This window comes from Aspergillus melleus (assembly GCF_016097325.1).
Source record: "Aspergillus melleus strain CBS 546.65 chromosome Unknown contig1, whole genome shotgun sequence".
In the NCBI taxonomy this organism is placed as follows: domain Eukaryota; kingdom Fungi; phylum Ascomycota; class Eurotiomycetes; order Eurotiales; family Aspergillaceae; genus Aspergillus; species Aspergillus melleus.
In genome coordinates this window covers 6,309,769-6,331,099 of record NW_025763370.1, presented here as the reverse complement: position 1 = coordinate 6,331,099, position 21,331 = coordinate 6,309,769, and the positions used below count along the sequence as shown (strand labels likewise).

Sequence of the window (21,331 nt, the reverse complement as noted above, 5' to 3'; positions counted from 1 at the left end):
ATTTTTTTTGCTTTCTTTCTGTTTTAATCTTATCTATGGTTTTCATTGTCCATGCTTTTTTCTCCCTTTTCCCTTTATATTTTTCTCCTCTTTACTCTCAGGGCTGTGCGAGCCTGGACCTGCTCTGGTTTACAGGTCTGGGAGAGCATACAAAATTCGAATTGAATCTCGAGGCTTGTTTGGGGCGTATTCAATGCTTGTGCTTGGTTTGTTTTACTGTTTCTGTTCCGGCATATCTGATCGATGCTCCATGTGAGCATGAGAGGGTTTGCCTGAAAAAAGGACGGATGATATGGTAGAATTTGTTGTTCGCATGATGAAATAGATGATGACTTATTTATCATTTTAAATACACCGATCCATCAGTTTGTACGTAGGACGTAGGAAGTCAGAAGTAGTAATAACATGAGGGGGGTATACACAGTAGGCATTACTCTATCTATACTCGATGCAAAAGGATAAATATGGTACAATATCAAAAGAGGAATCACTTTCTTCTCCCGCAGATTCGACCGATCCAATTTAATCACTAACATCAAAACTCGTCCCACAACCACAGTTACTCGTCGCGCGAGGATTATCCACAATCTTGAACTGGCTACCGATCAACTCCATCGTATAGTCGACCTTACTCCCGGACAGCAGTTCCAGCGAGGGCTCGTCCATAACGACCTTGGCGTCGCCGGGTCCTTGAGGCGATCCCTCCTCGGGCGTGTACTCGGCCTCGAAGACGGTGTCTTCCTCGGGGTCGATCTTCGAGGCCGCCTCGAGCGACATCATGTATTGGAAGCCGTGGCAGCCGCCGCTCGTCACGGTGATTCGGAGATGGTGGTACGGGTTCTCCTCTTTGGTGGCGGATGGGGAGGAGGACGGGTCGGTGATTTCGCGGAGGCGCTGTGATGGAGATGATTAGCTGGGTTTTAGTAACAGGTATATTGTTGGGGGGTGTGTTTAGAACAATGAATGAAACATAAGACAGCAAAATAATCAAAAAGTAAGAAAAAAAAGAAAAGAAAAGAAAAAGAAAAAGAAAAACATACAACAGCCGGGATTCGCTGGTGGTCACCCACCCAACTACTAACCGGCCGGCGTGTGGCTTAAGTACGGCTGAGCGGACGGGAAGCCCTGTTTTCCACACCCTGTGGTCGTATGTGCTTGTTTCAACCATGTCGGGGCTCTTATCGCGGACAACTTTTGCAGTTTCCCGATCATTCGGAGATGGTTGTCCGGAGTCCTTGCCACAGGGTAGTGCAACAAACTGCCTCCTCGTCCATACCAGCAGATTATAGCCATCACGGTCATTTGTGCGCATTGTGTTTGAACAAAACGAAAATCAACCAGGCAATGAACGTACCTCTGCAGCACGAGGCGAGATTTCCACCATCAATGTATTGCCATCTTCGCCGGTTCTCGGGTTAAGCGTCGCCTGGGTCGCTCGGTGGACAGTCGAGGCGGAAAAAGCGCGACGGTGACGGGGCGTGAGGAAGGGAGTAGCATTCCGCAAGGAGACATTTCGAGAGATCTGGGTCTTCTGTGATACGATCTGAGGCAGAAGTGGCCGGGGGGAGGCCGAGTCGCAAAAGCGTGCGGAGAAGGTGCTCCAAGCCGGTCTCGACGGCGAGAGGGCAGAGATTACCGGGCGAGACGGTGTTCGTGTTAGCCGGCGGGCGGCAGATGATACTATCGGACAAGACATCACTGCGACCGGGACCGCTTTTAGGATTCAAGAATAGTTGTCCGAAGCAAAGTCCTGGAGGCACCTTGGAACTTCCGGGCAATGGAGGAACTGATTATATATCAAGTTAGTCAGAGGGTTGCGCATGACGTTATTGGCCGACGGGCCTCGGAAAGAGACGGCAGAATCAACGCCGATCATCGCGGGGGTTTTTCTCTTTGGCTTTTCTCTTCTACTCTTGTCCTTCGATACTTCTATATTTCTATCCTACAGTTACTCATGTGCTTTTTGTCTTCCCTCCCTCTGCTGCAGGCTGCCCAACACTTGCACGGGTAGAGCACAAACATGGGAAATAACAACCAGACCAAGTAAACTCATCCAGTTCGAGTTTAAATTGCCCGAGTGGTCACGCAGAAACGCCACGACGCCATAACCTTGTTTCCCATCTATATGCAGTGGATCGGGGAGTATCTGGACATTTGGAGTCATCGGCTGCTATTCGCATAGGATATCGCTCAGAAGGCAGTGTCTTCCATGTTTCCTACAAATGTTGTAGATACCTATGACGTGCGGTAGCCGGGCAGCCTACAGCGGATAATTATGTAGAACAACCCCGCCGTAGAACAAACCATGTCTTATTCTTCTCTGGAGGTAGTCAAATTGGGGGATTTCCTTGATCCTATACAAATTACGGGGTTTAAACCACCAAGCCCATCACGGCTTTGACCAACAGTTCCTCCCGGCAACAACCGCTGTCTTCTCGCAACGTAGAAACTTCCGCCACCGCGGCAATCACATCCGGTCTTCATCCCAGCACCATCACTCTCCCTTACTCCATATTACGAGTGATCACATCTATTCTTATATCCCCGCAGGTCAGACTCAGTATGGCCTTCCAGGTCCGAGACATCAAAAACCGACCCCCACTTCCCTACAAGGACGATATCAGGGCTTTCACCAAGGAATATGCCGAGTCTCTCGACGCCCGAGACCCGCTCCATCATTTCCGAAATGAATTCATTATTCCTTCAAAATCCGATCTGAAGAGAAACACCCTAGCCGTTGACGAGCGTACGTTCATCTAGAACTCGTAAAGCGGTGTTGTGTATTACCCCGCTAACCTTCACCAAAATATAGCCCTTGACGACGCTGCCGATTCCAGATGTATTTACCTGTGCGGAAACTCTCTTGGAGTGCAGCCTCGCAACACGCGGAAGTACATTGAGCATTATCTGCGGACCTGGGCCTTGAAAGGCGTCACCGGTCATTTTACACCCCATGATGACCAGCTCCTGCCGCCGTTTGTCGACGTCGACGTTGCCGGCGCAAAGCTCATGGCCCCGGTCGTGGGGGCCCTCCAGAGCGAAGTGGCGCTCATGGGCACCCTGACGGCTAATCTGCATCTTCTCATGGCAAGCTTCTATCAGCCGACCCGGGACCGATACAAGATCATTATCGAGGGCAAGGCTTTCCCGAGTGATCATGTAGGTTTTGAGTTTGGCTTATAACCGTAAAAGATAATTAGACGGCTAATATATAGAGTATAGTATGCCGTTGAATCTCAAATCAAGCATCACAACTTGAACCCCAAGGATGCCTTGGTTCTCATCGAGCCCAAGGACACTGATCGGCCGATTTTAACGACGGAGCAAATCCTCCAAGTTATTGATGAGAATGCCTCGAGTACTGCTGTCCTCCTTCTCTCCGCAGTACAGTTTTACACCGGCCAGTACTTTGACGTCGAGAAGATCACCGCGCACGCGCAGTCCAAGGGCATCATTGTGGGCTGGGACTGCGCTCACGCAGCAGGCAATGTCGACTTGCGCCTGCACGATTGGAATGTAGACTTTGCGGCGTGGTGCAACTACAAATACCTCAACAGCGGACCCGGTGGCATGGCCGGTATCTTTGTCCACGAGAGACATGGTCAAGTGGATATGGACCGCGCTGATGGGGACGGCGAACCCTTTCGACCCCGATTGTCGGGCTGGTGGGGAGGAGACAAGAAGACCCGGTTTCTTATGAACAATAGTAAGCGATGCTGCCCGTTCCTTGAACTGTGATAAATGAACGAGTCCGAATCTAATCTGTGTAGACTTCTTGCCCCAGCCAGGCGCAGCAGGATACCAGGTATCCAACCCATCCGTGCTGGATATCAACGCAGTAGCTGCTTCACTTGAGCTGTTCAACCGCACATCCATGGCCGAGATTCGCCAAAAGTCCCTAGACCTCACGGGGTATCTGGAGCATCTGCTTCTGACCTACCCTCTTGATGCACCGCCCGAGGAGAAGCCGTTCATTATCATCACTCCGTCAAACCCGGAAGAGCGCGGTGCGCAGCTTAGTCTGCGGCTGCAGCCCGGCCTTTTGGACCACGTCCTGGAGGTCCTGGAAGAACATGCGGTCGTCATTGACGAGAGGAAACCAGACGTGATTAGGGTTGCACCAGCACCTCTATATAACACTTATGTGGACGTGTGGCAGTTCTGCCAGGTGTTTTATGATGCCTGCCGGAAGGCTGTGAACGCGCGGAAATAAGCTGCGAGGCATGCTTTGATGGTGTTCCCTTTTTCTCGAGGGGTTCGATTGTGAGGGTTACCCAGACGCGACGCTTTGGCTGTATACATAACATTGCAAGAATGACCATGGATCTGTAAATGAAATAGATGCAGCGATGAGTGCGATATCACGAGAAGCTGATCGGTATGAACCTTCGTATCATATATCTGTCAATATACAAGTACACACGCTATTAAATCCAATGAACTACTGAGAACCAACATATTGCCCAACGGGCATTCCATTCCGTATTCATGTTTCTGTTGGTATATCAACCGGTGTGCCCTACTCCTCTCCTTGCATGTAACCCATCAACCTAACGCAAAATACGCCCTCTCCACCGGTTGTCGTTCCGATTCCCAAGCCAACCAATCCGACCTCGTAGTCCTGCCCAAGAACCCAAATTAGCAAACCGATCCGCAACAACAATCCAACAGAAGAGAGACCAAGTGTAAACATACGGTAGCAGACCCATCGCATTAACCTTCCACACGCCCAGCGCCAGCAAAACCAACTGCATGAGCACATACATCGCCTTCACGCCGAGCAGTTTCCCCTTTGTGCCGTCCGTCTCGAACTTGGCAAAGACGCTGTTGGTGTTGATCAGACCCTGGATGGGGCCCTTGAAGAGCATGAACACCATCATGATACTGAAGATCTGGAGGCTGTTGCCGGACATGTACATCATGATCGCGTTCATGGGGATCTGCTTGGAGGGTGCGAGGGCGATCTCCCAGGCTTTTTTCAGCTTGAGGGTGTCGGTTTCGACGGGTTTGGATGGGGCGGAGGAGGATGTTGATTGTTGCTGCGAGCGCTGATCGGACAGGGGTGTTAGTGAGAGATCGGAGGAAACTGAACAGTTTGGGAGATATTGATGAGAATAAGTCGGTCACGTACGTTCTTGCCTCCTTCCTTGCGACTGGAGAACCCTGGAGGGTCGGGGATGCTGGATGCGGACTTGGGGGAACGTGGCTTGGGGGAATTCAGGTCCACGACCCATTGCGGGGGAGGAACTGGGGGCAAGGGCTGGGAGGTCATGATGAGATGAAGTTGAGATAAGAGACAGAACCAAGAACCGAACGAGTTTTGGCGGAAAATAAGCTAGAACGAGGGGGGAAGTCAAGAGGAAGAGAAGAAGGACGGATGCAAACATGAATGACGATAGGGAATAATTTCTCCACAAGCGCGCGGAGGCGGCGGTAACCCCGATCCACTCCTGATTCTCACCCAAGACTTTCTCCTTTTTCGATTCTCGCCTCTTGCTCAGTTCAACGTCGTGCTTCAGCTCTGGAGATTAAGTCCGGCGTCTACACTCGAGTCCAGGTACGTCCGCATGGCCCCTTAGACCCTTGCATTCCCCAAATGTCGTTAACCAACCCCGGCGGAACCAGGGCCTGCATGGAGCGTGCCAGCTAAGAGAATCGTTCCTTCGAAGCTCTTCGCCGCGACTCTGTTCTTATTCGTCCTTGCGCCAGACCTGCCCTTCCATGTGACCGGGGATCGGATACAATACCAGAAGAACCAACACCAGCCTGCATTGGGGAAGAAATTAAGACATTAGACTCGGAGAGGAAAACGAGCACCAAGCCGATCCTTTGTCGTCCGTCGTCCGAGCACCACCCACCATGAGTTCCAGCGGGGGAGATGCGAAGCTGTTCGCCAGGGTACGTTCTTGTCCAGGCCTTGTCGCGCCGCTCTTATCTAGCTTGGTCCCTTTCCTTCCCCTCCTCTCCTCCCCCCCATCCTTCCCCTCATACCGATCGTCCCATTCTTGGTCATGGATCTAGTGCTTCCACCGAAAGGATCTCATACCCATCTCTCCTTGCGTCTTGTGATACCCTACCCCATTTTGTGCCTTTTATCGTTTGTTCTCATCTAAGGTCTCCATTCAACTCCCCTACATCCCTCTCCATCTTCAAACGCTCTTTTTCTCCATGTTCATCAGTATCGCCCCTTATGCGACTCATGGCTTACAATTCTCTCGATCTCGACAGGGCAAAGTCGCCGAGTTGCGACAGGAACTCAACAGCGGCGGCAAGAAGGACAAGAACTTCTCCGCCAAGAAGATCGCTCTGAAGAAGATTGTCGCGAACATGACTATGAGCAACAACGATATGGTCGGCCTGTTTCCAGATGTGATCGGATGTATGAACCTACCGAGCTTGGAAATCAAGAAGATGTACGTCGCAGAAGATCTGCCGTCCGCTACACCCGCAATGAAGGAATGGCCGCTGATGTTATATTTTCGGAGGATAACAGGTGCTTCTTGTTCTTGGTGAACTATTCGAGAATGAAACCGGAAATTGCACTGAAGGCGCTGCCCATTTTGGTCAATGTAAGAGAACGGTTACACATCTGATGTGGAACTGGCTAACGCCCGGGCTAAATAGGACATGGAGGACTCGAACCCTCTAGTACGTGCTCTCGCGCTGCGGACTATCTCATACGTGCACGTCCGCGAGTATGTCGAGGCGACAATCCAGCCTGTCAAGCGGTTAATGGGAGATATGGATCCCTACGTTCGCAAAACCGCCGCGTTCTGCGTCGCCAAGCTTTATGAACATGACAAGAAGATGATCGAGGCCTCCGATTTGATCGATCGGTTGAATCAGATGCTGAAGGATGAGAATCCGACGGTTGTCTCCAGCGTCCTTGCTTCCCTGGTGGATATCTGGGGCCGGAGTGAAACCATTTCTCTGACGATCGATTACACGAGTGCCTCGAAATTGGTTTCGATCTTACCGGATTGCTCTGAGTATGCTCCCAGCTCTTTATGATATCTGAGCCAGGCTAACTCTGCATAGATGGGGTCAGTCCTACATTCTCGAGGCTCTAATGTCCTACGTCCCGCAAGATTCGGCAGAGGCCCTTTTGCTCGCAGAACGAATCGCTCCCCGTCTTTCCCACTCCAACTCCGCCGTCGTCCTCACTTCAATCCGTGTCATCCTTTACCTTATGAACTACATCGCCGACGAAAGACATGTTACCTCACTATCGAAAAAGCTCTCGCCCCCACTCGTCACTCTCTTGTCGAAACCCCCAGAAGTCCAGTATCTGGCGCTCCGAAATGCCATTCTCATCCTTCAGAAGAGACCTGAGGTCTTACGGAACGATATTCGGGTGTTTTTCTGCAACTACAACGATCCTATTTACGTCAAGGTCACCAAGCTGGAACTTATATTCATGTTGACCACGAAGGAGAACATCTCTGTCGTTCTGGCAGAACTGCGAGAGTATGTAGTACCCCCACCCTCTCGAGCATTTTGGTACTAACTGAGACTAGATACGCCACCGAAATTGACGTACATTTCGTGCGCAAGGCCGTCCGCGCCATTGGAAAACTCGCCATCAAGATCGAGTCCGCGGCACGGCAATGCATCGACACTCTGCTTGACCTGGTTAACGCCAAAATCCCCTACATCGTGCAGGAAGCCACGGTGGTCATCCGCAACATCTTCCGCAAGTACCCTAACCAGTACGAGAGCATCATCGGCCAGGTGATCCAGAACATCGACGAGCTGGACGAGCCCGAGGCCAAGGCCGCCATCATCTGGATCATCGGCCAGTACGCCGACCGCATCGAGAACTCGGACGGCCTGCTGCAGGACTACCTGGCCACCTTCCACGACGAGACCATCGAGGTGCAGCTGGCGCTGCTGACCGCCACGGTGAAATTCTTCATCCAGCGCCCCACCAAGGGCCAGCAGCTCGTGCCGCAGGTCCTGAAATGGTGCACTGAGGAGACCGACGACCCGGACCTCCGCGATCGCGGCTACATGTACTGGCGGCTGCTGTCCAGCGACCCGGCCACCGCGCGCCAGGTCGTCATGGGCCAGAAGCCGCCCATCAGCGCCGAGAGCGAGAAACTCGACTCGCGCACCCTAGAGGAACTCTGCCTGAACGTCGGCACCCTCGCCACCGTCTACCTGAAGCCCGTGCAGCAGGTCTTCCGCTCCGCCCGCACCCGCCGCCTCCAGTACAGTCCCGCGCTGCAGAAACCGCGCGAGGACAGCGGCAGCACCGTCTTCCAGTTCCCAGCGCCGACTCCGCAAGGAGGCGCCCCTGCCGGCGCCGCGATCTCTGCCACTGCCGCTGCCTCGGGAACGCCGACGTCGCCGACCAACGGCTCCGACCTGGGCCCACCGGGCGACATGAACGCGGCGGTCAACGCGGCCGACAACTACTTCAACAACATGGGCACGCAGCAGATGGCGGCGCTAGATCTAGGCGGTCGAGGCGACGGCGGTGCCGGCGGCGGTGGCGCCTCGCAGATGCAGTACATCGTGAATCAGAATCAGCAGTCAGTGTATCAACCTCAATTGGCCGGCGGGGCAGCTACGGGAGAGCTGTTGTTACTGTGATTATACTTTCCTTGTTATTGTATAGACTTTTTTTTTGTCCATTTTCTCTCTCAGCTCTGCAGACGGAGGAGGGGTATCCTTTTGGTTGATTCACTCGAGCGATACTCCCCTTTCATCGCAGGAATTTGTGATACCTCATTTTTCTTCTATATTTGAATCATTCTATTTGGTCATTGTGTTTTTACTGTATTGTATTTAATGCATAGGTTTATGTTTCGTAAAGCAGTAGTATAATGGAATATACATTACAGAGAACACAAATTGTCTTTGTTGAGTAGACAGCAAAACACAAGTTTTCCATTTGATGCAGTATGTGCTTTAATGGTTGGATATTGTCCTGTTAAACGCTAGAGGTATGACGCAAAAAGCAGGTAAGACGAAAACAGAAAGGAAAGAAAGAGCGAGACCTCTGCAGACTGCAGAATGGGACAAAGGTAGCTCGAAAGGAGAAAGCTCAATCATCATCCATCCGAGACAATCCACCACGGTTGCGGCGAATCCGCTCATCCAGGTTGTCCTCCTGCAGTTGTCGATGCATCGAAGAGACGAAACGACCCCGTTCCGATCGCTGCTTGTCGTCTCGCTCCTGCTGCTTCTCCTCCTCGGCCGTAACTTCGGCAATGCGCTGGCGACGAGTCTGTTCCATATCGTTCGCGTTGTCCATCATCTCGGCGAGCTTCTTTTTCCGAATCTCTTCTTGCTCCGCTGCATCGGGTCCGGGTCTGGAATCTTGGTCTCGAGGGTGCGAGTCTCTGGGGCCACGGTTGTTTCTGCCATTGTCGCGGTAAGGCCTGCTGTCCCTTCGGTCCTCCCCGCGGTAATCCCTGCGAGGTTTGGAATCCCTCTCCTCTGCGTGGCGGCGGTCTGGGTGACGGTAATCAGGCTGAGGTGAGGGAGATCGATCATGGAAGGAGCCACGTCGCGGAGCACGGTCGGACTTTCCCTCGCGGTCCCTATGTCTGTCCGAGCGATGATCCCTCCTCTCTCTATCCTCCCTGCGGTCTCTATCATCACGGTCCCGGCGGTCTCGACCATCACGTTCCTCCCTCCGATCTCGATCACTTCTGCGATCACGGTCTCTGCGGTCCCGGTCGTCGCGATCATCTCTGTGTCTCCGATGCGACCGTTCCGGAGATCTCGAGCGATGCCGATGCGATCTATGACGATGACGCCGATGTGAGTCCTCCTCATCACTATACCTTCTGCGCTTATGACTGCGCTCCCGATCCCCATCCCTCTCCCTCCCTCCGCCCCGGGAAGCAGCAGACCCCTCCGCAACCGCAGCACCCCTCCTCGCCGACTCCTTCACCAAGTTCTCATAAGCCGCCTGTTCCCTCTTCTTGATTTCCAACAACGGATCCGCCATGACCTTCGACATCGTATCCCGGGCATTCTGAACCGGCGGCGCAGCGGGTACCTGCCCGGAGCCCACCTCAGCACCCTTCTCCAACTTCTTGCTATCATCATTCTTCAACAAGATGCCGTCAATCCGACGCTTGCCCAGCAAATACCCCTCCATCTCTTCGGAATAGTGACCCGTCGCGCTCGACGGCGCCTGGTACATCCAGTCGACGCGGTTCTGCTGGCGCGCCTTCCCCGAGTCTTCCTGCAGACGCTGCAGTTCCTGGATTTGGCGCTCCTCGTCTCGTTCACGGCGGAGCTGGTCGATGCGTTTGCGCTCTTCCAAGGCGCGCTTCTCCTCTTGCCACACGCGCTCTTGGTTGCGCAGGAGCGAGGGGTGCCATGACCTATGGGTTGCGAGATGCGGGTCAGTATGTGAGATTTTGAATAGATGTCGAGGGAGACGGGGGAGCTTACTTCTTCAAGTTGAGATCGCCACCCATCTTGACTTTGGTTTATTGCAGGCAAGCTGCGACCGGGAGAATGTGAGGGTAAGTTGGTACTTGGCAAAGAAAGAGAGGTGGAGGTTGGTTGCACCTGCCCGATGGGTACAGTGAATAATTCCCGAAATGGAAAGCGCCACCGGGCCGACGTTGTTGCCATTTATGCCTGAGGCACCCACAACCGAGTAAGTACGTCTACGGTTTATACTACCTCGAAATCTCGTGGAAATGAAGATAATTGTATATCTGAAAGCCGCCAGGTAAGACAGAAAGGGAAACGAGAGACAGTCACCGTTACAGGGAATAAACGAAACAAGTTAAAAAAAAAGGCATCAGTAGATACATACGAGAAAAGTAATTATTTGAAAAGCAGATAACAAAACACAGAGAAGGCAAGGCGTGCACACGCAGCGAATCTCGTAAGCCCGATTGCAGATCATGTACCATGCGAAATTAAAATATACCAGAGTCGAATCATTTACTCATCTTCGGTTCAGCCGTCTGCGTTGTCATAAACATGGTTCAAGGGTAAGGGGGAAGGACAAATGTCAAGAGGGAGAGAGAGAGACAGAGGTGAGCGAAAATGGAAAGAAAATTATAGACCATAGTTGGTCCACAAAGGATTCTTCGTCAGCGGGTCAACCGCATCTGCGCAGGAAGACCGTCGCAAGCTCATTATGCATTAAAGGTTTCGTCCTTAACTTTCCCATCCAACCCAGCTGCGAGGCATTACTCGCCAAACCTTACATTCACCGCTGCGAAGGTCATTGAGTTTGAAGCTTTCCACTTTGACCTTCTTGCTTTCTCTGCCCTGCTCCCACGCTCGGATCTTCTTCTTGGTTCCGTCCCAGTCGACAACAACGCCGACATGATCCGGCTTGCCCACTTCAGAACTGTACTTTTGATGCATCGTACCACGGTGGCCCTGGAAGCGTGCATTACGGAAACTGACAATGTCGCCCGCTCGGATTTCGTCATTCTGCTGCACTGAGGCGTTGGCCAGGTTAGAATAGACCAAAGCACCGTAAGCTCGGGTTCCAACAGGGCGCAAAGCGTCCTTGATAGGGTTAAGCAAATGCTGAACCAGGCCGAACGGGGTGCCGTCCGCAACCGTGGTATTTTGAATTCCGTTGATAGCATTGGAGATGCGAGTTCCAATCTGGACATGAGCGTTTTCCAGCTGATCTTGACGGGGTTGAAGGGGAGGACCCTCATGACGTTGTTCCAAAGATGCATCGCTGGGGTTGCGAGCATCGTAGGTCACTGTGATTACTGTCTGCGAGTAATCCAAGAACAAGACATAGACATCTTTCGTGATTGTGGCCTTGCCTCCCCGCTTCGAAGAGGTCGACTCCTCAACCTCGAAGAAGAGGTCCTTGCGATTCTGCAGAGCGGGTGGAGGCGTCGATGGCTGGCTCCACCACAGTGTGCCTTCAGCCAAATCAACATCCATGGCAATGAAACCTTGGTCTATAGAAGGCCGGGCAACATCCATAGATCTCCGGAGAGGGGGCGCTCCCCTAGGGATATCCAAGGATGCACGGTTGCTCCGTGGGGTAGGTGGTTGGGCAGGAGGGAAGAAACTGGGAGGTGGGGGTGCCATAGAAGTACGTTTCTCAGTCGGTGCAGCAGGCGGCGGCACTTCCGGAGGAGCATGAACAGGAGACGCATCGTACAAATCATCCGAGTCATCTGCGACGTGCTCCGGTTGAATGCTAGGCGGAACTTCTGGTCGGCCGACGGGTACAGGGGGTGCCCTTGGAGGTGGCGGCAGTCCAGGCTGGGGGGCGGTGTAGCGATAAGGATCGTATTCATCGTCGTCCCCGTGGAATGAGTCCATGTGAGGCGGGGGAGGTGGAGGGCCCCTGGGTGATTCCAGCGAGGCTCTACCGGCACTACCGGCACTCTTGGGTGGCTGGACAGGCGGCGGCGGTGGGACTGCACGAGGGGCGGACGGAGGAGGCGGCGGTGGGAGGCGCGTTTCCTGAGGGCTCCGGGGCGATTGCAGGGAGTGATCGTCAGTTATAGTGCCTTCGTCGACGCTCGAATCCCGCCCATGGGCCTTCAGTGCATCCTTGAATTTTGCACCAGATGCTATATCCGTATCATAATCCCCGTCATATTCCGTCACTTCGCCCTCGGCGTCATCGCCCGCTTGGCGGGGCTGCGAAAGGATACTGATCCGGCTATCTGCGGTTGATCGACGTCGGATATCGCCTGGAGGCGGCGGAGGAGCAGGTCTATTCTGCGGCGACATGGGCGGACTTGTTGGCACTGGCGGAGGCGGGGGGCGGCTAAGTCTCTTCTCCGAAGGGAGGGTGGGGGATTTTGGAGACGAAACTTCGTATGTCGACGGGCGGCGGGCATCAATATGGTCAGGAATTGGGGGCGCCGACACAGGCGGAGGCGCAAACTGGTCTGACGCCACTGCGTTCAAAGACAAGTTCTGTGCATGGACAGAAAGCTCATCGTCCGAGTCCTCACCAGGATCCGCGGATGTGGTGCTCTTAGCAGGAGGAGGAACGGGGCGGGCTATAACCGAGGGATCAGTTAAACTGGCACTGGGCATGGAGATCATCCTCTAACTTACGAGCTGGCACGGGCGGAGGGGATGCAGGTGCACCCTGAGGAGCATGAGGCGGCGGGACAGGTCGTGTTTCCATCGGGGGAGGGGGAGGTACTGGTCGTTCTGGATATGATGATATATCGTCAGCTCTGAGGTTGCCGGGCTTCACATATTCGAGGATTAACAAGCCATCCATACCTTGAGTGGGGAATCTGTCAGACGAGGTGCGTCGAGGAGATGCTTCCGGAACAACTTCTTCGACGTCAGGCACCTCATGCGCCGGATGCTGCTCGGTCAAAGGCGTGGCAGGAGCTTCTTCGTCTTTCTCGACAGATGGAGCGGCTGCCGGTTTGCCCGTGTTCATCCCTGGTAGAGCCATGATAGGGACCGGTGGTGCTGCAGATGGACCGGGGCTTTCAGGTTCCGCGGTCTTCCTTTCGGGCTCCACTGGCGGTTTTGGTTTACGAGCTGCGCCAGGGGCAGGCATACCACCCGGAGGGCCAAAGAAACCCATCATCCCCATTCCACCGCTCATTTTTGCCATTCGCTCGCGGAGCTCCATCTTGCGCTTCACTTCCGGGTCCAGTTCTTCCTCCTCTTCCTCCTCGTCTTCATCCGGCTGCTGCTCTTGCTGCTCCTCCTGCTTTTGGTGTTTGACAGGTTCCGGCGCCTTTGTCTCGCCAGGAGACTGGGCGACACGCTGGGTTTCACCGCGCGCACGATCATCATAATCCTCCTTACTCGTTGACGTTTCCTCTGCGTCCTCAATATCAGCAGCAGCAGAGTCGTCAGCGTCGTTGGTATCGCTCGCCAGTTCCGGTGCCGGGGCAGGAGGGCTTGTTGGCTGTGGCACAGGAAGTGCACCGGGTTTCACAGTTTCGACGCTGTGGTCACGGACGGCATCGGGAGGCTCTACCCTTTCGGCGCTGAGGTCCTCGGCAGGCGCGGTTTCTTCTTGGGACTCTGTGCGGGTCTGCGGCGAAGGGCGCTTGGGCTTTTCCTTCTTCTGAGCCGCGTCGGCATGACGAGCAGCCTGCTCCATTTGCTGCTTTTGCAAAAGGGCAATCCGTTCCTTCAGACTTGTTGGCTTGGGCTGGTCCTCTGCCCCTTCTTCGGCATTCTCGGTTGGGGCGGGTCGGCTTTCAGACACGGGGGGTTCCCTTGCCACGGGCTCCTGAGCATCGAGATCCTCCTCCCTCCGGTAAATCTTTTGAGGAGCTTCTCTCGGCGGGGGAACGTAAGCATTCTTGCTGGGTGGCGGAGCAACAAAGGGTTTCTTGATGAACGAGGTCGAACTGTTGGAGCTCCATCCTCCAGGCTTGACTGGCGCAATTGGCGGCGCCGCGGGCTTGTTGAATGCGGCAATGCGATCCCTAAAGGAAGAGCCGGTCGGCTTCTCTGCAACGGCGGGGGGTGGGGGTTTCGTCGATGTCTTCGGAGCGGGCGGCTCGCTAGCTTCAGTGACAAGCGGTTGCGGAGGCGGCTGCGGAACCGAAGCTTGCACCGGACGAGGTGGAGATGGAACTTCACTGACCGGAGTTTCCACGGGAACAGGCGGCGACCGCGGCGGTTCAGGTGCATTTACCGACGCAGCCGGAGGAGCGGGCTCTGTCTCAGGTTCCGAGAGATATTGAGGTTCGGGGGCAGGGGGCTCGATAGCGACAGGTTGCGGTACCGGCTCAGGCTCAGGCTCCGGCTCCGGCTGAGCCTTGGGCTCGGGCGGAGGAGCAAGGGCAGGAGCAGGGGCAGGTTCGGATTCCTTCTTGGGCCTGCTCGGACGTGTAGGTCGTGGAGGAGCCGGGGGTTCATATTTCTCTACGAAATTCTTGGGGAAGATGCCTTCCGCCTTTGACCCCGAGCTGTCCGTATATTCACCATAATACCAATCAGCATCTTCTTCTTCGGTGACTGTAATAACCTGGCCGATTGCGAAATTTAGGTCGTCATCGTGGTTCGACGAATACTCGAAGACCGCTCTGACCGTGAACGGCGGGCTGGACATCTGGCAAGCCGGGCCCTGTCACGAACGTGGGATTGTTGTAAGACAGCGACCGAGGGCGGGACCGACGGGAGGGGGCGAGGTTGCAATCAATTAATCCAGAATGTAGCAGTTGCACGCAGGGAAGCACCAGATAACGTGGGTTCCGACGGACAAAAACATGCGCGAAAGGTGGTTTTCGGAGAAAGTGTGGATTTGGAAGAGGGACGCTAGACACTAGGAATCAACAGTCGGAAGTGGAATATGTCAGCCTGGTGGTCGGGTTGGGTACGTCAGAGGGAGAGTGCGCTGCATGAGAAGGAAGGCACCGCAAGCTTCCCCTCGTGGAGACAGCAAAGAAGGACAGTTGTGGCACTTACCAAATTCAGGCGCAGAAAATGATGGAAGGAAGCAGTTGCGGAAAATACGACGAATGCCAAGGATGGACAGAAGTGTGTGAGAGAGAGGGAAGGGAAGGAAAGGGAAGGGGGGAAGAGGAAGGGAAGAGACACGGAGGCGTAAGGAACCGTCGTGAGGTCGTCACCTTCTGGCGGGACAACCTGCTCCACCACGGGGGCGATCGGCGGCTAATATTATTGAACAGGAAGCGCAATTACAGTCCTTTGCGGTGGCGGTACAGAGACTACAGTACACTAAAGTCCTGAGTAGGTGCATGAAGCAATTAAGAGATATTATATCATATCATATTTTTATAGTCATTATCTACCCCGACAGACCAGTTGGCGTACCTTTTCTTTCTAGCTAAACTGCATCTACCTGGATTCAATCCGGGGCTCCCAAGTCTCTTGGCCGACCCGGAAAAAAAAGAGAGACAGAGGAGCAACCTTGTCTGACCCAAACTTCGTCATCCTTCTTCATTATATCATCGCCTCTGTCCGACACCACCATTTCTCATCAAACTCTCTATCCTTTGATCATGCCCTCCGACCAGTCAATACTCAAAACATCTCTTCCTTCCGCTCATCGTGCGGCCGCCCCCAAGACACCACCAGCCCAATCCACCACTCGCCGTGCGCCATCGAAACCCAAAGCGTCGCACCAAGCCAAAACCCAGTCGCAGGGTAAACCAGGCACCGATCCTCGTCATTTAGCCATTGCCCTGCAGCATGCACACCGGATTCAAGCGCAGAAAGATACGGAAGCCCTCATCCTCGATCGCATTCTCGAACTAGCCACCTTTCCCCCGTCGCCATCCGCAGACCCTGCGTCGCCATCGGCCGAAGATGTCCAGACATTCAAGTCCGCTCTCGTTCCTTTCCAGCCGGCCGATTATGACAATTTGATTCTGGAGCGCAATATCGAGGGTCTTTGTGGCTATACGCTATGTCCTCGCGAACACCGAAAGGACGACTTCAAAGGGACGTTCCGCATCAAGTGGGGTGCCAAAGGCAGCGGACCGGGCGGGCATGGACGAGACATGAACATCGTGCCGCGGGAAAAGATGGAAATGTGGTGTTCGGACGAGTGTGCCGAGAGAGCCATGTATATACGGGTCCAGCTGGCCGAGGAGCCGGTTTGGGAGAGAAGAGCCGATGATGCTCGTGGTAAGAATTTCGCTCTGCTGGAGGAAGGAAGAGCCGCACAGCGAGGGAAAGGAAAAGCGAAAGCTACCGTCAACGAGGTCGCAGGCCAGCTTGATAACCTCCACATGGACCCGGAGCAAAGTGGAAATGATGTGGCCGAAGACATTGCACAACTCTCCATTCGCGACGACGCCCGGTCTCGCGAACTCGCCATGGAGCGTGGTGATTCGGCCTCGTTATCACAGGCGGGTCGGGTTGAGGTTCACATTCGAGAAAAGGAAACGGGCTCCCATGGGAATGTCACGGCTCCAGAAATGCGCCCTGGGGATGATAAGGGAGGTTCCATTGAAGGGTATATGCCCAAGGACCATTGAGATGCGCCTAGATAATCTTGGAACTTCCCCTCTCTTCTCAAAAAAGATTGATTAGCCGCAGGTGTTAGGATGTTTGTTCTTATTTGAGGCGTTGGCAAATTGATTGATACCCAGTTTCTACAGCACATAGATTGATAGTTCACAAAAACAATGGCCATTCTGATGGGATGTTTCAGGTTGATATCCTAATGTTGCAGACACTGATAGTACGGAGTGTTATAAGAAAATCGAAATACTCCCCGAGGCTTTGCAGAGGGCTACTACTTATTGTAAACACATCGCTTCACTTTCAGTTTACACAAGGAAAATCAGGTGATGTGCATCATATCACAGAAAAGATAGGGAAGCGAACAAGGAATAGCTTTACATTTATCCAAGAATCTAATCATACAACCAGTTGAACTCTGCTCGAAAACAATGCAATCAACATCAAGAAAGGGTAATAAACATCTGGAAATCACGCAATTTCCATTAAGACCTGAGCGTTTTCATGAGGTTTCTCGCAATGTCTTCGGTGGATCCCGTGGCCGACTCCCGTGGCCGAGCGGTCTTGGGACGGTTTGAGTCCAACCTGGGGACAAAACGCTGATAGCCACGGGCAAATTCGGAAACAGCGCCTGGCTTCTTGTAGTCCTCGATGCGGTAGGGGGCCTTTGCAGTAGCGCTGGCACGGTACGATGCCAACCCAATCCTGCCGTCAGAGTCAACCGAGGCTCGGATGGGAGTGACCCAGTACTTAGCACCCCCAGGGATAGTAGAGTCGTAATGAGACAGGCCTGGAGGCGAGCCCTGCTCCATGAAGGTCATGGCATTCAAGTCCTCCACAGCGATACCACCAACACCAGCAATGGCCTTGGCAGTCTTGTTCTTAAACTTGCCCTTGGGCCGCAGGATACGTGCTTGGACGGGGCGCTGGAAGACCTGAGCACCGTACGAAGGATGGTTGTAAACCAAAGCATGCGAACGCGAGTATGACAGACCGGCGGAGGGATGCGTCTTCGGAGGTCCCGACACGGCGTATTCGCCCGACGAGAGTTTGGTGCCGGGGGATTGGTAGTATCGCTGCCCAATTCGGTCGCTCGGCACGGCGGGAGGAGAAGGGAGGTCTAGGAGCTCGAAAACGACAGGTCCGAGGGCGAATGGGTCCGCTCGCAGAGACTTCAGGTACGCTTGGAACTCCTCCTCGCTTACCTGAACGGGCGCGAGCTTCTCGAGATCCTCTCCGTTGTCCTGAGCCTGCTTCCTTCGTTCGGCAGTTCGCTTCTCGGTGAATCGCTCGCGCAATTTTTGTAGAAGCTCCGGCCGGTTTCCGCGGACTTTCTTCAAGTAGGCATCGAATTGCGCTTGCGACTGACCTGCAAGCCAAGGCCCAGAGTGTCTAAATTGTTTGGCCCCAGGTTCATCGAGGTTCTTGCTGGTGTTTGTGTTATCGACCTGAGTTTCAAATGGACTCTGATGTCGAGGTACGATGCTGGTAGCGTAGTTGACCTTGGACGGCAGCGAAATAGGCATATGGAGTTCCTGGAACTTCTCCAGAGTCACGGTGTGATCCGCCGCGGATTCGAAGTCGGTAACATGTTCGAATGTGTCGAGTTCGTTCACTCGGACAACCGGCCGAGAAGATTTCTGAGAGGTCGACTTCTGAGGAAGCGGTCGCTTCAAACCCCAATCTCCCCTTGCCAGCGACGAGGCCGGAGTGACAATGGACGCCCGGATGGGATAAGGCAGAGTCGCGGTGTCGGAATCACGGTGACCCTTCGAGGATGGATGTTCTTGAGGAGGCGTCAAGGCTTGCGGAAGTGCAAAAAGGCGAGACTTCCGTAGCAAGTTTGCTGTCGGCGATAGCCTGGTGGTGGCCATGGCGACTCGATTGGCAATTGCAGGGTCGGGAAGCTGAGTTCTTCCTCCGGAGAACGCTGGAGAAAAGTTGGAAGAAGACGTCGGAATAACTAAGTGCTTGCCAAGACTTTTCGGTACGGGGGACCACAACCACCTTACGCGAAGCTCTTGTGCTCCAGCGTTGTCTACTGAGTATACCCTTAGTCTTCTTGCTTGTGTTTCTTTTCTTTCTAATTGATTATCGAGGATGTTTCGGGCTCCCTCAACCTATTTCATCTCAATTTGCATATATTCATTCACATTGAACTGCGAGCTCTTATGTACTAACTATCTAGGTATCTATTTCAATTCATTAAGCACCCACCGCCAGAAGCGAGTCAACAGTCTCCTCGACAGACTGCTTCAACGACCGGTACTTGATCCCCAAGACCTCGATAGATCTCGTATTGTCATATCCGTAAACATCGGCCGGCGTATCGTCGGCAGAATCCTTTGGCGGGAGTTTGTCCTCCAATTCGGGGTGTGATTCTCGGATGATATCCACAACCTGCTTGTTGGAATACAAGCCGGCAGTCAGGAAGAATCGCTGACCCCCTGCTTCCGGAACCTCAATGGCTCTCACATGAGCCAACGCAACGTCGTGGACATCCACCCAGAGGAATGTGCCTGTTGGGGGTAGTTTGTCCCTGTCGTTGCCGCGGATCAGGTTGCTGATCCGCGAGTTCGAGGTGTTGATGGCGTCCAGTGAGTTCAGGTAATGGACAACGGGTCCCAATACTAGAGGAGGGTTGATCGTTGCAATATCGAAGTTTGGCTTCTCATTCTCGACAAAGTCCCAGGCGGCCTTTTCTGCAAAGGTCTTTATTAAAGTATTAGTATTGGCTGATACGACATGACCAGATCTCTCTTACCTTGCTGGCTCGGTATGTTTGCGCAGGGTCCAGAGCCTCTTCCCAGGTCACCGGGTTCCAAACCTTCTCGCTGTACACCTTCGCGTGGCTCTTGACGTTGGTAATAGCTGCAAAGGAAGATGTGATGACGACTCTTTTCACTGTGGGTGCGTAGGCCTTGACAGCCTTCAAGATACCAGTGGTACCCTTGATGGCGGGGTCTAGGAAGTCCTTCACGGGATCCTGGACGTTGTAGTGGAAGGGGGATGCGGTATGAAGGACATAGTCAAAGGGAGGGTTTGATTTTACGGCCTGGTAGAGTAAGACGTTAGTGTACGAACCATACAAGGGCATCTCCTAGTACTTACTTCGTCGAATGCTCCATCTGCCGCAACATCTTTGACGATGACATAGGACAGCTTTTCCTTGGGAGCCTCGGGGTGCGCTTCAAGGATCTTTTGGCCCTTTTCCTCCGATCTCACAGTTACCACGGTGTCGAAGCTATTATAAAGATTTGATTAGCACTCCAACGACGGTAGGCTGTTCATGGTCAAGCGAGCTCACCCCCGCTGCAATAGGTAATCGACAATGTGAGCAGCGATGAAGCCGCTACCTCCTGAAGATAAATGTTAGGGCCACTTGGATCTGATTGTTTGATAGACGCCTGCCTACCCGTAAGAAGAACTTTGACCATATTTGCGATGAGCGATGAATTTGCGAATAACAGTGTTTATAACGAATCAGGGTCTCGGTCAGTTGGACGTTAGAATGGTTATTAGCCTCGAGCGACAAGGTGAGCAACCTTCTTATAGCTCTCCCAACATGTATCTATACCCCTCCTTACGACCCCACCATGGTCCACCATCGCAGCTATCATTCGGATGTGATAGGATATTGTCGGCATGATTACAAATTGGCAATATTTGCGTCAATTGATGACGGAATTACTTGGTGGAATTAGGATTAAGCCCGGTACCCGGGGGAAGGATTGCGCTTAAGCCTACCAGGGATGCGTGGCCATATCCCCGAAACCCGCAGAGGCCGGTTTTAGTGGGAATTGTCTATCAGGGCCCATGCTCTTGACGGCGTGGCATTTACCGGCTTTAAATAGGTGGGGGCTCTTGAATTGTAGGTTTTACCAGTAAACTAACGTAGAAATATTGAATACTTCGAGTAACTACACAGTACTGCATAGAAGACATGTTTAGGATTATTTGTTTGGTTCATGAAAACCGCAGTTCTTGCAGCCTTGCCAGTTATATACTTCACACTGTCGGCATACTTAGCTTGTAGAGCCGCCTGAAAGCTTGAAACCCCATTTAGCTGACAATTATATGAGAATTTACCTTTTAGTTGCGCCTAAATTGTAATGCAAAGAAATGTTGACTATACAATAAGAGATTGGGTTCAACGCCATGCACACTATGTGATGTGTTCAAGATATCTGAGCCCAGTAATGACTACTGGTACATAACATCAGATAGATCTTAGACTTCCCGGATCATCAGATGAATAGCGGACAAAATAACCCTCAATCACGCTGGATATTGCCCGAGTGAATGATTGAATGGTATGTAGTATGGATATGGCGGCCTCAGGAAGCAAGGCGGAGAAGCAGAGCATGCCTCAGGCCGTGAACCAATCTGGCCCGTGCACGATCCCGTCAGGCCTTCGACTTGCACAACACCGTTTCCCGCATCC

General features: G+C 53.2%; 9 protein-coding genes across 9 annotated transcripts; 3 read left to right on the top strand and 6 right to left on the bottom strand.

Annotated features, from left to right (window-relative positions):
* Positions 1-522: 522 nt before the first annotated feature.
* On the bottom strand, positions 523-1,696 carry ISA2 (HesB/IscA family protein; the record flags this gene model as incomplete). The annotated part of the gene is made up of 2 exons (XM_046083910.1): positions 523-894; positions 1,355-1,696. The coding sequence occupies 2 exons, from the start codon at positions 1,694-1,696 to the stop codon at positions 523-525; spliced, it is 714 nt and encodes a 237-aa protein (XP_045939873.1).
* An 866-nt stretch (positions 1,697-2,562) lies between these two features.
* On the top strand, positions 2,563-4,213 carry bna5-1 (kynureninase; the record flags this gene model as incomplete). The annotated part of the gene is made up of 4 exons (XM_046083909.1): positions 2,563-2,746; positions 2,813-3,159; positions 3,223-3,706; positions 3,771-4,213. 4 exons carry the CDS (start codon positions 2,563-2,565, stop codon positions 4,211-4,213), a joined length of 1,458 nt encoding a protein of 485 aa, XP_045939872.1.
* Positions 4,214-4,545: 332 nt separating this feature from the next.
* LDX57_002264 (ER membrane protein complex subunit 4) lies at positions 4,546-5,272 on the bottom strand (the record flags this gene model as incomplete). The annotated part of the gene is made up of 3 exons (XM_046083908.1): positions 4,546-4,621; positions 4,696-5,048; positions 5,132-5,272. The coding sequence occupies 3 exons, from the start codon at positions 5,270-5,272 to the stop codon at positions 4,546-4,548; spliced, it is 570 nt and encodes a 189-aa protein (XP_045939871.1).
* A 587-nt stretch (positions 5,273-5,859) lies between these two features.
* Positions 5,860-8,595, top strand: LDX57_002263 (putative AP-2 adaptor complex subunit beta; the record flags this gene model as incomplete). The annotated part of the gene is made up of 6 exons (XM_046083907.1): positions 5,860-5,898; positions 6,229-6,413; positions 6,494-6,569; positions 6,625-6,989; positions 7,039-7,467; positions 7,518-8,595. The coding sequence occupies 6 exons, from the start codon at positions 5,860-5,862 to the stop codon at positions 8,593-8,595; spliced, it is 2,172 nt and encodes a 723-aa protein (XP_045939870.1).
* Positions 8,596-9,049: 454 nt separating this feature from the next.
* On the bottom strand, positions 9,050-10,439 carry cwc25 (U2-type spliceosomal complex subunit CWC25; the record flags this gene model as incomplete). Its single annotated transcript, XM_046083906.1, has 2 exons — positions 9,050-10,343; positions 10,414-10,439. 2 exons carry the CDS (start codon positions 10,437-10,439, stop codon positions 9,050-9,052), a joined length of 1,320 nt encoding a protein of 439 aa, XP_045939869.1.
* A 697-nt stretch (positions 10,440-11,136) lies between these two features.
* BBC1 (SH3 domain protein) lies at positions 11,137-15,007 on the bottom strand (the record flags this gene model as incomplete). Its single annotated transcript, XM_046083905.1, has 3 exons — positions 11,137-12,971; positions 13,030-13,128; positions 13,204-15,007. The coding sequence occupies 3 exons, from the start codon at positions 15,005-15,007 to the stop codon at positions 11,137-11,139; spliced, it is 3,738 nt and encodes a 1,245-aa protein (XP_045939868.1).
* A 913-nt stretch (positions 15,008-15,920) lies between these two features.
* On the top strand, positions 15,921-16,901 carry LDX57_002260 (Rtr1/RPAP2 family protein phosphatase; the record flags this gene model as incomplete). The annotated part of the gene is made up of 1 exon (XM_046083904.1): positions 15,921-16,901. The coding sequence occupies one exon, from the start codon at positions 15,921-15,923 to the stop codon at positions 16,899-16,901; it is 981 nt and encodes a 326-aa protein (XP_045939867.1).
* A 471-nt stretch (positions 16,902-17,372) lies between these two features.
* Positions 17,373-18,761, bottom strand: LDX57_002259 (mitochondrial 37S ribosomal protein bS1m; the record flags this gene model as incomplete). Its single annotated transcript, XM_046083903.1, has 1 exon — positions 17,373-18,761. One exon carries the CDS (start codon positions 18,759-18,761, stop codon positions 17,373-17,375), a length of 1,389 nt encoding a protein of 462 aa, XP_045939866.1.
* Positions 18,762-18,916: 155 nt separating this feature from the next.
* On the bottom strand, positions 18,917-20,444 carry GRE2 (SDR family oxidoreductase). Its single transcript, XM_046083902.1, has 5 exons — positions 20,303-20,444; positions 20,195-20,246; positions 19,999-20,131; positions 19,652-19,942; positions 18,917-19,599 (listed from the first exon to the last, which is right to left on the bottom strand). Exons 1-5 carry the CDS (start codon positions 20,322-20,324, stop codon positions 19,093-19,095), a joined length of 1,005 nt encoding a protein of 334 aa, XP_045939865.1. The 5' UTR covers positions 20,325-20,444; the 3' UTR covers positions 18,917-19,092.
* Between the last annotated feature and the right edge of the window lie 887 nt (positions 20,445-21,331).